The sequence below is a fragment of the Aricia agestis genome, chromosome 21, assembly GCF_905147365.1.
Source record: "Aricia agestis chromosome 21, ilAriAges1.1, whole genome shotgun sequence".
NCBI classification, from domain to species: Eukaryota; Metazoa; Arthropoda; class Insecta; order Lepidoptera; family Lycaenidae; genus Aricia; species Aricia agestis.
In genome coordinates, this window is record NC_056426.1 from 9,348,996 (window position 1) to 9,367,421 (window position 18,426).

General features: G+C 33.8%; 1 protein-coding gene across 1 annotated transcript in view; it reads left to right on the forward strand.

The window, feature by feature from the left end:
• Positions 1 to 10,738, forward strand: part of LOC121737772 (homeotic protein empty spiracles-like) — a 35,372-nt gene extending 24,634 nt beyond the window's left edge. The window contains exon 3 of the mRNA XM_042129466.1: positions 10,304 to 10,738. Within this exon, the coding sequence (XP_041985400.1) occupies positions 10,304 to 10,501 (198 nt within the window). The 3' untranslated portion in view covers positions 10,502 to 10,738. The remainder of the gene's footprint in view (positions 1 to 10,303) is intronic.
• The last annotated feature ends 7,688 nt before the right edge of the window (positions 10,739 to 18,426 follow it).

Genomic DNA, 18,426 nt, shown 5'->3' on the forward strand with positions numbered 1-18,426 from the left:
AATAGGGTAGGGGATTGGGCCTCCGGTAAACTCACTCACTCGGCGAAACACAGCGCAAGCGCTGTTTCACGCCAGTTTTCTGTGAGAACGTGGTATTTCTCCGGTCGAGCCGGCCCATTCGTGCCGAAGCATGGCTCTCCCACGTATAAATTTATAACCTCGCACATTTTTATAAGGATTTTATATATTTTTTGTGATTACAAAATTATTGTGTATGCGTCTACTCTTTTTTGACAAGCTATAACCTATTTTACACATTTACACCAACCTTCATTATCATAAACAATACTGGCCTCACTCGGTCACGGTTTATATATTATGTTAATTGCTGTGTAGTGTGTCATATTACATCGTTTGACGATATAGTGTTATATTTCTAATATTAACATTCTTTGTGTTATTAGATTGTCATAAAAATGTATTCCAGGAATTGAAAAAACGTTTTTATTGCCTAAACTTACATTTTTAACACTTCAAAACCCCACCTAAACCCACGAAGAAAAATGCACGCGATTTTTTTTACCAACACCTAACACAGACAGAGTTTGACTAAAACATTTGGCATATTCCTTAACTATTTTTTATAAACTAAATCCAAAATCTAATAAAAACCATTAGTCCGGGTTCCGTAGAACAACAACAATTTTATTTGCGAAAAATCTAGAAAGTGGGTAGCTATTCCAGAGATAGAAAGGATTTAATACTTACTTTGATTTGATGGTCCTAAATTCTAAAATATGGATTGTTCTATTTGTAGGACAATGTTACTCTTAAATTATGTAACTAATAACCTACAAATATACAAAAAATCTGCTGGTTAGGGTTCCGTTTTAGGGTTCTGTAATCAACAAAACTTGGTTGACTACGGAACCCTAAAACGGAACCCTAACTAGCAGATTTTTTGTATATTGGTTGGTTAATAGTTACATAATTTAAGAGTAAAATAATTGTTCTATAAATAAAACAATGCATATTTTAGGACCATCAAATCAAAGTATTAAGTTCTCTATCTCTGTTAGCTAGCACTTTCAAGATTTTTCGCAAATAAAATTGTAGGTCGTCTTATCAAAATACTACTCACAAATAGCTTGATAGTAATAAAAAAAATTGTTATTCGAAACCCGGACTACAACGTTATACTATAACTTTTGGATTTTGTAACTTATAAAAATTGTAAAACTGCTAAAAATAATTTAATTTTTTTTCCATACAAACGTTTAAAAACTTTGAAAAAGTGTAACATTGGTAGAAGTTATCAGAACTTTTCCATAAAAAACATTTAAAAAACTATTAAATCATATTTTTTCCTTGAAAACTCTCAATAAATAATGAAATTATGTGTTATTCGATATTTTAACGCTTTTAACATGGCTCTGAATTATTTATAGTGCAGGTGCTAGCCGTAATAAATATATTCTAATGGAATTAATAATATTTTGACATTCTAACGCGTCGTTCGCTTATCACCACAATTAAAATATTGCAGGTGTTATAACTATGTGTTTCTAAGTAAAAATACTTTGAAATTAAAACTAACAGTAAGAATCTTTTTATCTTTAAAATACAAACTCTAAATTTGCCACAGTTACTTTGACAAGGATGTTAAAAAACAATATAATTTATTATGGGATTTGACACAAGGCATCTCAAACGCCATTCCACTAAATATGACGTGTGCAGATCCCATATACTTTTAACCGACTTCCAAATAGGAGGAGGTTATATTATGTTCGGCTGAGGTTTTTAATGTTATAGTATATTTTACAAGTGTTTTATTTAGACACTTTTACAACGCCATTAGAGAAACAAACACCCGTATAAGGACTCGCAACACGGTAATATCAGTTTGACTAATTATCAAAAAACATTGAGCGGAAAATTGCAAAAAAACTAACTACTAATCGATTACGCTATCATGACGCTTATGGTTAAGTTATTAGGGGTTATATTCGCTTGACGCGCCAAAGTCACTGATACATGAAATTTTTTTAAGAAAACGGCGATTTACATTTGAAATTGCGATGTAATGAGGCGAGGGTAGTCCAGGTGCCGGCTGAGCAAGTCGACAGTCATCTGTGTATCATAATGATTTCGCTTGAAACGTCCTACCGTACGTAAACATTTACGAAGATTAACTGAAATTATGTGTTGCAGTAGTTTAATGCTAAATACAACAGATATTGTTAAATTTTATGCGGGTTTGATTATAACATTTGCTATTTTCAATATGTAACCATAGTAAATATAGTTTTCTTAATTTTAACAAAATATGATTTCATTTTGTAATGTCATGGTCTACAGCTGTCCATCTATCGAATGATAGTCTACTAAATGTTCCTAGTTAATTATATAATTTGACAACTCATAGCAAGCTCATTTATACTATAAAAAAACATTAATTTTTCATAAAAAATAAGTTATTTTCTAAATATCGGATGTAGAAACATAGTACAAACTACCGCAACGAAATCCCAGTCAACTCCTACACTACAACATTAGGCCAATTACTCTGTCTTCCACAGTCTGTCTGTCTGTCATCTTTATACTGTAAACTAATTTATCGTCATTAGTGACCGGTCCGTTACAATTAATTACCTGCAAGATAATCACCGGAAACCGTGCATTTTGTATGAAAAATGTTAGACTAGTTTTATATTAATAAACTAGACAAAACCTATTTTTTACAATATCCACGGGATACTTCTTCGGGATGAAAGAGTTGTAGGTACTAGGTAGTTAGTATGTAGGTGTTTAAATGATCCAGATTGTCGTAATTCACGAAAACACCCGAATCTATGAAACTTGCATTTTGCACCTTGTTCAAAGGAAATAGAAGTGAATATCAAAAGCTCACCGGGAAGCCATCGCGGCGTTACCATGGACCATGGTAACGTCAAATCAACGTCAGGCGCCTCTACGTCGCTGCAAAGACTTTTTTTTTCTTAGTTTTTCTTAAAGTTAAGTTTAAAACAGCGCTTGCAGCCACGTCTTCCGACGCTCGGGACGAAAATTTCTATGCGCATTATCACTTTGGGAGCACTGTATATAAGTTTTTTTTTACCCGACGGCAGATGGGAGGAACATTTAATTTTCTCAGCAAGCAGCTCGTTCGTTTTGAATATTTAATACAACTTTGCTTAACCGACGAAGTAAACCTTTTATTAAATATGCCATCTCTGTCGTTCCCCTTATTCAAGAAAGAGCCAACATGAACTTTGAATTAACCAAAGGTATTAACCCGTGTTAAAGTGTTATACACATGCGCCGTTTTCCAATTACATTGATTAATGGCCGAAATTAATTGAAAGGTTTCCAATGACATAAAAACTTGATTAACTACACGGTCTGAATGATAATATTATTTATTATTATAATAAATCGATACACTACATTATCTTCTCACCCCCTGAGTGTTAACACGGGGACCCCTGGGGTTACAGCGGGGAGTCTATTGGAATTTAATCTCTACCAGAGACAATCTTTATTTACTTTACTATAGAGTCGCTGCCATAGACAAGAGCGTAACATCTTTATTTATTTTACCATAGACTAAATGTTTATTGAGTTTATGTTTTAAATAAAAAATAACGTTATTGAGTAGTCGATTTTATGTTTGGGTTCCGTATCCGTATCCGTAAGGGTAAAAACGGGATCCTGTCTGCGATGGTCGCACTCATAACAGATTTAATATTTACTTAAGTTTAATGAAGATTTTGCCAGAAAATGTAAAGAGTTTATTTACGCTTTCTTTTTTTTTATGAAAGAAGGGAGCAGACGAGCAAACGGGTCACCTGGTGGAAAGCAACTTCCGTCGCCCATGGACACTCGCAGCATCAGAAGAGCTGCAGGTGCGTTGCCGGCCTTTTAAGAGGGAATAGGGTAATAGGGGAGGGTAGGGATGGGAAGGAAGGGAATAGGGGAGGGTAGGGAAGAGAATAGGGTAGGGGATTGGGCCTCCGGTAAACTCACTCACTCGGCGAAACACAGCGCAAGCGCTGTTTCACGCCGGTTTTCTGTGAGAACGTGGCATTTCTCCGGTCGAGCCGGCCCATTCGTGCCGAAGCATGGCTCTCCCACGTATAATTTTTTTTTCTAATTAAATTTAATTTCTACTGTCCACCAGGCAGTATCTCATTTTTTTGCCATTCTTTGCCATATATCAATAACATCTACAGACACTTAAAATACCTATATACAAAAAAATATTTAGTTTCATTTGTAACAGTTATTGGTACAGAACTCTTCACACGCTGTCCAACTCGCACTTGGCCTGTTTATTGATTCTACAGAATACACAAAATTGCCTATAAAATTATTGAGATGGACAATTTAATTTTTATAATTGGTACTTTATGGATGATATGATGGTGTATTCCGTACATAAAAACGATTGAATTTTTGTTTACCAAAAGCTGATGGCTAATAAATTAGTGTCCAGCTATTTTACTGCTATTTTATTTTAAACCATTTTATTGCGTTTTTATATTGAAAGCAATGTTTCTATTAAACTAATATCGTAGTTTAGACTTCTTAAGTTACTGCATCTAAATTATAACTTAAAGGTTCCGTAGCTTAGGCATAGACCCTTTGATTATCATGTTTTTGAGGTTTTACTGATTAGTAAATAATTTATCGGTACATGATTTATTAATACAAAAATATTCTAAGAAATTGTTTTCAAAAACAAGTCCTATTATTCTTCCCTAACGGCGAACTTAATCTTTTTAATAACACACAATACACATTACACACGTTTAAGTCTAATAAAACATAACAAATTTAAATAAAAACCAAATAAAAGTTTCTTTGACCATTTATTTCACAATTACACGTAACAGAGCTCAGTTATTTTCGCAATTCTTGTAAATTATTTAGATTTTTACATTTATTTTTAAGAATATTTATATAAATATTATGAATTTTTTCTGACCTGTCAGAAATCATGAAAAATACATTGCGTTGTTCAAAATCAGCTTTACCAAAAATTTAACTAATGTCCGTTTTCACGAACCGCTCAAGAACGCCCTAGCGGCATTAGGGGCATCTCATAGATCTAACCGTTTTCACCAATATTTCTGACTTCTGAGTTCTGGGTCACATATGTTAGGTTAGGGTCTAGGGAACATTACGAGCGTTGACAATATCTTTATTAACATACTAGCTGTCCCGGTGAACTTCGTGTCATACGAATATTTTAAGACTAAAATCAGCCCAATCCATTCAGCCGTTTTCGAGTTTTAGCGCGACTAACACATTTGGAAATCCATTTTTATATATGGTCGCAGTTAAGCATTAGTGTCCTAACCCACACAAAAATTACGTATTGAGTTATGAATTCAGTTATGTTCTGTAGATGATTTAGAACAAGACTGCATTCAAAATTTAACAACAAAAAAAATTGTGGGTTAGGACACTAATGCTTAACAGCGACCAATTATAAGATTAGGAAGCGGTTGGTGAAAACGTACTGTATATAAGCGGTCATTTAAAAAATATTATTATTGACTAAATGAATGCGTTGCTTGGCAAAAAACTGAGTATTGCGTAATACTTTATTTTCAAATCAATTTAGCCAAAATAATATGAAAATGTCCCCAAAAACCATCAAGGAACCGTTACTCAATAAATCGAACGTCAATAAACTTTTAACGGCGTATCCGAACTCTTTTCCAAATTCGAATTCCGAACAATAGACAACATCCGGGAAAAGCGGAAGTGGTGCGTGGCTTGGGGTTGCCAGAACAGATAAACAAAATGGAGGATGCGTATGCCTATAATGTTTATTGCTTATTGTTCCATCTAATGTTTTTGATGGAGTTTCAGGAAATGATTTTATACAATTCGATTATGGATGATGTAATGTCTAACGTGATTTTTTATTTATTTATATTGTAATTGTAATTTCATGTAGCTTTTAGTTTGTTAATGCTGTCTCTAAAGAATATGCGCTTTCAAGTTTCCTAGGTGTTTATATTGTGTAGAGTCAAGAGTGATTTACGGATTAAGATGTGGTTTCAGCAATGGATACATATTAAAGTGATTTCAGAGAAATATTTTAAGTACAGGATGTTTTTAGTCTTAGTCAGTGTCCGAACTTGAAATACATTTAATCATCTCTAAAACTTGATGCTCATTATAATCTTTAAAAACGGCAAAATGTTCATATTTGTTAAATTAGTGAAAAACTAACTAGAGTTGGGGAACTAACCCAAAGAGAAGCACTGGCATAAGAAACGTATCCAACTTCTTGTCAAAACGGTAAAAAAAATATCTTTACTAGAAACCGTGTAGTAGGAATTTCAGAGCAATATTTAACAGTCTGGAACTCTCATCATAGATTATCACTCAGTTAAACCTTTCAAAAGCTTTCAACTCGAGCACGAACTCAGTAATTTTCTAAAGCAAACATTAATCAAAACTAAAGTACCTACAAATATCCCAATTATCTCACAAAGGCGCTATTAACCGATGATCTCCGTCGGACCTCTCTCTCGCACGTCTCCCCTCTCGCTCTGGGGACAATTGCGATTGCTAACTACCTCAATTTGTCGCATAATCACGTCTCTCTCGAACGCGTAGCTCTATCTCCCTCACTCTAATGGATCTGATATAAAGTAATATACAGATAAATAGCTTTCCGCTTAAATTTGGCCCAATTCACGTCCTACCCTCGTTTTGCGTTGCGAATCTATCGACCTTAATACCGCGAGATAAGGTTGAAAGTGGTGCGTCAGATCTGTTTGCGTACTACCCTAATAGCGCATCTCCCCTCTATATCCGTCTCGTTCGCAAGCGTTGTGCTCACATATCGCCGTCTCCCTCGTATAATCGCGTACATAAGCGCTTAATCGTCGAACACCCTTTATTTATTCAGCGGGTATCGCTATGACACCCTCCATTAAAATTGTTTGCGGAGACTTATAGGACCAGTTTTACGAGAGCTCTTATGGCATATCTACTCTGGATGTGTAGGGGTCATTGTAGCCTGGCGTGGGGACCGATGGGACCACTTTTATGGGACCTCCTTTGGCATTAAAACTTATAGCACGTGAGGATCATGTTACGTTGGCCCAATTCGGCAGATGTAACTCGAATTAAGCTCGATTGTCCCACACAATACGCCATTATATTTGCATCAAACTCTCATAATTGTTTAATCGTCCATTTTTAATTATAATTGCTTAATTTGATAATGGGGTCCGAATTAGCTGGGCTTAGAATCTCAATTCTTCTTGTTTATGGATGCGTTAAGTTTTTGTTACCATGATTATGATTTAATATGCCCTTTTCACATAATAATAATAATATCTATGGACGATTCACACCACGTCAGTCTGGCCCCGTGCTAAGTACCTAAAGGACTTGTGTTACAGGTACCAGACAATGGAAATATATTTAATACTTTTATATTATACATATGTTTAAGATTTTTATTATATCATACACATATTTAATACACATTCAGACCCGGGAACATTGAAAACTTTTTGTTCCGTCGGCGGGATTCGAACCCGCGACATCGTCGTCGTCACAGAGGTCGTCAAAATTGACAATTGGAGAAAACATGGAAATTTTAATTATATTTTGTTATTTTCTGTAAAAGCTTCTGATAATTCTGCTTATATTTTACAGCATATTTTCACACCACAAAATATTTATCTTCACGATAGGGAAATACCTATTCTTTATGAATTTTCAATACATTAACCTGCTTCCTAAGAAATATATTTAAGCAGCGCATAAGTTTACAAGAATCACTTGACGACTTTATCTGGTACATTGGAAAAGTCACATCACACATGACAGACAAAGACCAAAACAAAAAGTAGTCAAAGGCTGCATAGATATATATTTTAATAGTAATAGAGCATGAATACATTTCACCAATAAAGCATTTTCATTTTTAACAGTGGCAACACTATAATAAGTTTTATGGCCAATGTTACGCTTGTTAAAGTTATTGTGATAAATAGCTTCAGCCCTTCAAATGCATTATAAGGGTGGTCCCAAGGGCTGAGTTGTGTGGATTGGTGTAATTTGTAGGGACTTAACCTAAGGGATGAGGGATCATTTCAACTGGTGGGAATAATGAGGGCAGGCAATTATTCTAAATGTTGGCAATTCTCCGCGGAGAATAGAGGAGGAATTATCATCATCTGCTATTATTTTGGTGTCAACCTTATATTATGATCTAAATTTTTTTAACCAATGCCTTTGGCCAAAGATCTCAGCTTCTTGCTTTTGCAAAAAAATACGAACAAATAACAATGAAATCTAATTTTGAAAATGGAACAACGTTTAATTAGACATCCAGCAAAACTGTGTCGCGGTATTGCAGTTTTAAATTTAGAATTTGCTATTACTGACATTACCGTATGTACATTCTTAAGTATCTAATTAGCAATAATTCTCAAATAACATAGTGCAAACATACTCAAATATGTTAAATACCGCTCACAATGGCCTTCCATTACTTAACGAGAGTGTTAAGTTTTTAACAATACGCTCAAGACTTGTTAAATTATCGTTCAGGTTGTAAAATTTAACTGCACTTAAATATAGGTTCAAAAGTTACTCGTTTTCGATTACAAAGGTTGGTTATTTGATGAAGTAATATTTCGCCAGAAATTGTGCGGTAAAGGATTATTTTAAACTGGCAACATTACTGCGAAAATAAGTTGCAGCCATAGACATTATAAAGTTGATTACATTTCAGCCGATTTCTTAAATGCGGTGCTTGGAATTTGGATCGATATCTTAAACTATTATTTTGATAATTGTATGAAAGTGTTGTCTATGTTATAATAATTATGTAGACTGTAGAGTGTAGACTGTAGAGTCACCAAAATCACCAAAAATACTGAAATTTAAATGTAATATGGTGATTGGTGTCGTCTGGTAGATAGAGAGACTCTCTTTCATTAAAGACTCTGTGTTTTTCTGTCGTTTTTTTGTCGTTAGTTTCATTAAAAAATATCTCGTAAGACAAATTTTTAACCGACTTCCAAAAAGGAGGAGGTTATAACTATACTGAAAAAAAAAGTAAAAGCAATCATATTCTCCAAACTCCTCCCTAGTTCCTTCTAATGCATTTGCGTGAAAAATTGAATTTAACGCACCGAAGCCAACCCCCGGCCACGGTAGATTAGCCAGCTTATGGCAGCTTGTTAAATATCAATCTCTCACCTAATGACTCGTGACAGTCAATAGGTTTTGTTAGAATGATTCACAAAAATTCCGTTTGAATGCTTGAGAAACTAAGTGCCGATTTCACCAACACCTATTAAAGTGTATAGTTGATATTCAATCCCGCTGTATAATAAGGAACGATCAGATGAACGATGTAAAACGATATTTTGAGAAAGATTAGCAAAGCAGGACTTAGTGAAATATCTTCTATATATATAAAAATAGATTTCCAAATGTGTTAGTACCGCTAAAACTCGAAAACGGCTGAACGAATTGGGCTAATTTTAGTCTTCAAATATTCGTAGAAGTCCAGGGAAGGTTTTAAAGTGACACGAAGTTCACCGGGACAGCTAGTACTAAATATAGTGAAATATACTAAAGCTGTTTAAATTACGACTCGTTAGGATATTGTCCTTATCATTATGGCCATAAAACACAATGTGAACCTTCGATCTATACCCAAAAGGGTGAGAGGTGAGGGAAAAAAATGTGCTTCAAATTTGGTCATCTTTCAGATTAACATTAGGACTTCTTAAATTGTTCATGTTACCAGTACCCGATGGTAAATAATGATCATTACAAACAAATTATGACGACAATCGAACTGCAAAACATTTTCCCTGTACCATGTACTTAATACATGAGTGATGTACGAGCAAACAACAATAGTTCTGCAACTATTGTTACCCCAATAAAGGGGTATCGAAGACCCCTATCATATATCATCGCGTTGAAAGAAAACTGTCGAAATTTTTCTACTGGCAACACAAAGGAGATTTCCCGCGCAATCCGCCATCTTGTTAAGCTGTATGTCACGGGCTTAATGGCTTGTGAAATCCATTCGCTGCCAGATCCGTTAGGGAAATATGCTAATATACTCACGTATTTTGGCATGGAAAAATCATGTAACGGTCTCGTATGGCACTTGCCAGCGACATCTCGATTCGAAAATGGAATTGGAAATTTGAATTTGGAAAATTGTTTAGTGCCAATTTCACCAACTGTGGTTAATCATATAAGCATAATCATTATTTTTAAGAATGATGGAGAAAACACGAGTTTTATTGATAAGTTACATATTTCACCACAAACTAACATCATTTTCTTGTTACAGGTCAAAGTGTGGTTCCAAAACCGAAGAACGAAACATAAAAGAATGCAGCAGGAGGAAGAAGCTAAGACCGGCACGAAGTCCGGCTCGTCGAGCTCCAAGCCGGAAGACGGCAGCCACTTCAACAACTCCTACGACGAGGACGAAGAACTAATAGACATGGATATGGACGAACTAAGTGAAAGTGAAAATGAGACGTAAAAGACGGTCTCCCGTGACAGGACACTCGTGTAAATATCGATGTAATTTAGTTTAATAGAAAGGTTAATAATTTATTTTGATTATTGTATAAAGTTTCGAATCAGCCATATTCTTTATCGGAGTTAAGTGACGCCATTGAAACGTCAAATTCACCAATTGTTTACTACAGTTGGTGAAAATGAGCGTTAATGGTTAGGTTCACCAAATTGACGCGAATAGAATGTTAATCCAATTATTATTGAAAAACTATCTGTATAATTTATCTCAATTCATAAACCGTCATTTTTTAAACAGGCAACCGTGTCATTAACTCGAGATGGCGTCTCGTTAGCGCGCCACCAATTATTAGATAACAAAATTAGACGCATTATAATAGTTTTGGGATTAAATTAATTAGAAATGCCTCTTTTGATGCGTTCCTCTAGTGATGTGGGTATAATTAGACAGTTTGATTTTAAACGCTGATAGGCATAAGGCATTTCTAAACGGAGCTGTCAACGTTAGAGCGGGACGGGTCGATCAGATAGCGCCGCGCTAGAGTAGGACGGGCGATGTTTATAGAGATCGAGGCGATTATTTAACGTCGTTTGTGGGCCTATTATTAAGAGATGCGTTCGGAAATGCTATCTGTGGTCAGGATCGCGTCCAGTAATTGCTCGACGGAACAAAATTGTTTTTAAACTGTTGACGATTGTTCCACGGCTATTTGTCTACGCGTCGGGATTCGATTAGGATCATGCCCTCGTTGGTAACATGGCTATTGTAGTTACATGATTTGTTTTATTGTTATTGGTCATCTTTTGTCAAGCGCGATAACATCGTTTTAATGTGTTACTCCATAAGAGAAAACAGCGTGGGCTCAATGATTCATTTTTATCGGGACGCCGCGATTTCTCCTGCCGTTACATGATTTTGAATTTGGAATGTGCTGGCCAGAAAATTTTGCCATGAACGGAGAATTTGAAAATTAGAATCTTCGAGATTTATTTACGGCCGTTCCCAATATTTGATCTATCTCTGGTTTTGCCCTACTAGAGATAGGAATAGCTCACATTAGACATTAGAGACATATATTTTATGTCAATTGTGAGCTATTCCTATCTCTAGTAGGGCAAAACCAGAGATAGATCAAATATTGGGAACGGCCGTTAATAACCAGCTAGTCTATCTACAGTTTATGCCGTAGGTCAAACACAATAGGATTAAAAAGGTATAAACGTCAAAAGGCAATATTTCTGGTCCTCAAAAAAAAAAAAACAAATGGAGGAAATAAAAAAGTATAAACGTCAAACGGTCATATTCCTGAAATTTGTTCTCGAACGCTTTCCGAGGTAGTTCGCGAGATTTATAGTACCACCCACCGGCGTAACTCGAGCGGATTTTAATTAAAGCGAATAACTCGTTCCATTTAGCGGCTGCGTGTCCGTGAGTATGTAATGCCCTCATAAAGGCTTATAAAGGAATAATTAGTCGGCAGTGTGCCCGTTTTCTAGGGCGTGCATTCTGCAATACGGCGGAACTCAAACTAAAACTAAAACTAATGATGTACAGATTTGGATAGCATGTTTCTTAGGTTTTTTGATAGGATCTTTGTAATAGACACGTTGATTGGTTAACTATTTGACATTAGCTAATCAAAAGCGCTTGAGATAATATAAACTTTAGTAAAAGAATCTAAAATCGGGCATAAAACATTTTACATTCCTCTTTGATTAGCTATGTAAAGTTTCAAGTTGCCTATTAATATATATTCTGTGCCTATAGGTATTATTAAGAGAAGAAGAGTTAAGAGTGTCATTTGAATGTCAAGCCTTAGCGTTAACTAAACATTCTTTTAAAGGAAAAAAAAACAAAACTAAATTGTTTAATAAACGATAAATGATTTGGAAACAAACCTTTTCCGATAAGGCTCGCACCCCAGTCCACTGGGCCTTTTTTTTTTGGTAATTGACAAAATATTACCTTAGGGAATACCTGAAAAAAAGTAATTGTCATTAGTATTTAGAGGCTTAGTCAACCGACAGTCGTTAATAAGTACAATAGTTTCTTAGAAGATTTACAAACAAGCCAATTATCGAGTACGTTTAAGTCCATTATGACGAATAAAGACAGTAATAATACGACAAAAAATTTCGGCCTTTGAATCCTTTTCCTAAATTAAAACAAAAACTTGCGGCTTAAAATAAGAAACGGTAAGCTTAAAGACATTTTAAAGATTAACATTAATAGACGTACTTGTTACTTAATATTATAATATAATAGGTATGCGTTTTATCAAAATTGAAAAAAGAACGAAGCAAAAATAAACGATAGACGTAAATTTGAAATGAGAATTTTTGTTTTTTAATATTTATTTTACGGGGCTGGAATATCCTCTATTGACAATAATGTTGCCACACGAGAAAATGTGGTATGAAACAGTAGATTTTCATTTTCTGCTTAATTAAGTTCGAATGATTATGAGTTTTATTCATTAACTGTTTCTGATTAGCGACCATGTTGATATTTAACGAGCTATTCTTCGTAAGTCGCGTTTAATTACATAAAACCCGATCGGCCGTGGTATAAATGATTGTATTTCTTAGATTAATGTCCAAATTAATTTCTGAAACTTCGAGTTTTTAATCAATTACAAGGAAGTTCTTAATGCATTGTTGTAATTTTCTATATTTATTATTATTGACCAATATAATTATTCAATTTAAGTAGATAAATACAAGAAATCTTTAGATTTTTTAATAATATTATTGAGGCGAAGAATTGAGTAGGAACAAAAAAGCTTCATATTTTCTGTTTTTTTTTTCATTTCCGTATCCGACGGAAATCTTCAATGCCACATCGTTAAAATCAAACTGTTACTATTACTTATTAGTTAAACAATAATTGTAGATAATAAGGTTCATTCACAAATTTCAAATACCTACATAATATTGTAAATATTAAGTAAATTATTCTATTTTTAAATATGAAGCTGATATTCACTAAACATTGTTCTAGGTGACAGTTCCAAAAAAGTCTAATTTGAAACTACGCTGAATCAAAAAATATATAAGTAAATTGTTTATTGTACCTTGAAACATCTAAGAGGTTGCGTAGTAAATATCAGCTTCAGATTTTTTCGTTACATCTTAGTAGATTATATAATAAATACATAATATTCGCTCAAGTTAATGTAGAATTCAGTTCCTCTAGTGTAGACAAATGTACCAATAGCTGACGTATTGAAAGAAACTTTCAGTAATATTATAAGAATTTTTATTTTAGTCTGCCAATACTTAAAAAAAATCATTATTCTGGTTGGGCCTATATGAGGCCTTTGGTTATTTAAATTTGTATTTAAAAGTTTTGACGCCAACTTCCAATTTCAAAAATTAAACCGAAATATTTACATTGGGCAAGACTTTTTTTTTGTATAAACCCGTTGTATTTTTGCTTCAAATTCGGGTTTGATCCCAATCTACATATCAATTGCATTAATTTTGAGCTAGTTTAATTTAAAAGACTGTTATTTTAAGCAGTTTCCTAATAATTTGTTAAAAAAAAAACCTAATTTGTTACAGAGTGACAGAATAATTACACACAAAATATTTTAACAATTAATAACAATAGACAATAATTTATGGATTTAACAAGCAATATTTTAAGTTGTAATGCTAATGTGGATGAGTCTTCTGCTCAAGGTGATTTCTTTGTCCCGGCAACATCGCAATGGTGGAAAATTATAATAAGTATTACAATTTAATTCGAGAATTGTCATTGATTTCTTTATATATTATTAACTTATTTGTGTTTATAATACACGATTTTAAAATCTTTTAATTTATCAATAAGATAATGTTAAAAAACTGGCAGCACATTCTTTTTATTTAAATTTCTGACAACTATATTTTTTAAATCCACCATTGCTGCGTTATTTGCCATAATGTAAATAGTTTTATTTGTAAATGCAGATATTTAGTGAATGTAAATATGCGTGTTAGTTTAGTTGTGTGTATATTTAACGTGGAAGTGAGTTTATGTCTGGAGTAGAAATGCCGAGTGATAATAAAATATATGTTTTTACTCATTTAACTGTTTTGTTTGACTTTACCTCTTAATCGACTATAAGTACATACTTACTAGGTGCTTAAAAGGTCATAAATTTCAAGTATAAAAAGCTTCAAACCTAATTATCTATAAATAATAATATTAAGATCCTTAAATTGTTAGTAAAAAGAAATGTGAAGCCAAATTGTAAGTATAAATACCTGAAACCAAATTGTAAGTAAGAATGTAGAGTCTGACATCAAATTCAAAATCAAATCAAAATCAAAATTGTTTTATTTCTGAATAAATTTAAAATAAATGTTTTCAGAATGTCCTACATGATGCCTACCACCGGTTCGGGAACTAACCCGGTGAGAAGAACCGGCGTAAGAAACTCGCACGGGGCCCACTTTTTTACCAAAAAAGTGAGAAAAAAATTAATCTTTTTAAATTGTAAGTATAAGGAGCCTGAAACCGAATTGTAAGTATAAAGACGCCGACACCAATTAATTGTAGGTATAAGGCTGCCTTTCCACCAGAGCTGAGCGGAGCTGTATTGCGAGGAATGTGCTTTTGAGAACTAATAGCTTCGCCGCGCGCCGCGCTGAGCGATGTCATGGAAAAGTCATGTCAGTGAAGCGATATTATTGGTTTTCAAAAACACTTCACAAAGGCAGCCTAAAGGGCCTGAAACCCAATTATTGTAAGTATAAAGAGCCTGAAACCAAATTATAGGTATAAAGAGTCTGAAACCAAATTGTAAGTATGAAGAGATTGAAACCAAATTGCAAGTATAAGGCTGGCCTCACACAGCCGGAATTTCATAATCAGAAATTCATATTATTAATTCAGAAAGACCGGAATACCATACAATATCAGTACGCTCCACACACATTCTATTTTTTTCAGATTATGAATTTCCGATTATGAAATTCCGGCTGTGTGAGGCCAGCCTAAAGAGCCTGAAACCAAATTGTAAGTACATAATATGTTACTTACCCACAACTTTAAGGATCCTTAAACCAATTGTGTAAGTATGCAGAGCCTTAAAAAATTTGTAAGTATGTAACTTACAACTTGATTTTAGCGGGCCCTTACGATTTTATTGTACAATATCACGTGCAAAGTTAATTGTACAATATCACATTGTGCAATATTATTGACCGTCTAAGCCTCTAGGGTTAATATTGAACGCGCCCGCCTAGTTCAATCTTATTGTTAAATAAATTGCTTAATAATATTGCACAATAAAATTGATCGTCTAGGGGCCTCGAACCAAGTTGTAGAGCCTTAAGTTAGACTGTAAGTCTAACCTTAAAAAAATGTGATTTGTGAGCACATGCTCAAGAAAATTGTATTCAATATTTATATTAAACATTGGAATATTATTGGCTCCTTATCAACCCTCAGCCTACTGCTATTACACCATAACGTAAAACCCGAAACCACCACAGCATGTCAATTCGCCATCAGTATGCGCTGCTGCCTCGGTGACGTCACCGCCTTGTGTGGTCTATGGTTATATTTTATTCCAAACACTTTTTATTCGTCGAACAACTATTACTGGTAAGTGGTAATGGTTGGACATGTCCGGGTTTTCTATGAAGTGATGTTTACCTACCGCTGTAAAATTATGTAACCAATATGATACAGATTTTAACTAGTGATCGAAGACAGCTTGTCAAAAAAGAATAGACGCCGAGCACAAATTTTGAATTATATGAGTTTCAAAACTTTATTACTTAAATGAAATAGAAAATGTACCAAAATAATAACTAATAATATTTGAGTCATGAATCATGATAGACTGTAATAAGTGAGAATATAATATTAGCCAACATTTTCCGTAAAAGAAAAAAACAGTGCACGGAGTTCAGTCAGAAAGAAAATTGCTTCACTGATGCCTTGCCAGTCTAATCGGCGGTGGCAAAACAATGTTTGCCGGGCTAACTTATTATGATTTTTGTCTATGAAATTATTATTACTTTTGTTTATGAAAAAAAATGATGTTTTTCAGAAATATATTAGTACAAACCGTCATGGCGTCACGCCTTACAATTTAAATGCACATCACCCAAACCCAAGCAAGTCCACTTGTTAACATCTTTACGACGTGCTCGAACCAATGACTTCACCAGACAAAGGCTGGTTTAGACTTTTATTAACCATCAAATGCTAATCAGAAGATTGGAAGATAATTTTTTATTTACATTTTGTCGATGGTTGATCTTTTTTGAAACTGAAAAAAATAGAGCGGTTGGTGAAAACGTTAATGGCCGTTTTCACCAAACGCTATTGTCCTATGCCGTTTAGGGTTAATATCATCTCTTAAGTTTTTACTATTAATAACTGTTGAGTGAATACAATACTGCATTATTTTACTTTCCTCGTTTATATATATTTTTAATTCCTCGTTTATATAAGTAGCAGCTCTGAAAGACGAATTTTTTTTTCACTTTTGTATGGGCAAGGGCCCGAGCGTCACGAGTTTCCCCATATAAAAGTGAAAAAAAAAAAATTGGTCTTTCAGCGCTGCTACTTTCACAGTGAACTCTATACAAGGAACACGTACACATCCTAAAGTATTATCACTTATTTTTGTTACACCCTGTATACTTAATTAAGTAAGTATGTATAGAAAATATTTTTTTTTTGCATTTTTTACTAAGTAACTTATAATTATCTTTTGAAAGCCTTATTTTAAATACTTCGGATGAAGTAAATAGACAAACTATTTAAGCCTATAAGCCTGTAATGAGCTTATCGTTATAACATTCTTTTTATAATCACTTACCAAGGCGGCAAAGTCAAGTGTTTTTTGCATCTTCTCGCAAATCTTTTAACACTTTTCACCTGCAAATTATTAAAAACTAACAAAAACATTCTAATCCTTCTATCCTATTTAAGTTTTTGAATTTCGAATGCATATGGCGGCAAACTTTTTTTTACCTACTCATGGCAAAGGATACTTAAGTTAATCCTCTTCTGTTAATCGAATCGTGTTTTTCACAGTTGTGTGTTCACTGACGCAAGAATAAGCGGCAAATTAAAAGAACTTGTCGCTATTTTAATACTATTTATATTTTAAATAGATTTTATCTGTAAAAATAAGAATAAAATAAATAGGTAGAGTGCGGTAAAGTCGCAAAATGACTGACTATAGGAGGTAATACATAATTATCAACCTTATTTAATAATAATAAAAATATATGACACATTTTTAGTAAGTACGTATAGCCTATAGGTACCTAAATAAAAAAACATACTTATGGCTAATAATATTAAATAGGCAAAAGTTGTCGATTCTGTGTTGCTTCCAAACACATCTTATATTATGTTAGAGATACTTTGAGTCCGGGATAGACATTTATCTCGAAAAATTACGGTAGGTACTCGTGGAATTTCTGCGTATCGTTGTGGGATTTGGAAAACAACTATTTTACTATAAGACGTATTTAAACTTCATTTAATCATTAATAAAAATTATTGTTTATCTAAAAGCCAAAAATGTCAAATAGGACCACCCACGACTAGACTACCTGCAAAAAGTGAGTAATCCGTTTTCAAAGTTTAATCTATTTCGGCACAGCTTTGAAACTCTTACGGGTTGTTATAAGCCTGTTAAGGAGTCTACTTTTCACACGAATTATCATTGCTTTTAAACGATATTATACACTTAATTTGAAATTTTTCGGTTCGGTGAATGTAGAGTTTGGTGAAAACAGCCCTAAAGGCATTTAAGTTACCACTTGGCACTTACCAAACTAAATTGGTGATACACTAATTGAGTTTAGTAATTAATATTTTTATTTATTTTTATTATTATTAATCCATACTTAATATATATTATAAATACGAAAGTGTGTCTGCCTGTGTGTTACCTCTTCACGCCCAAACCG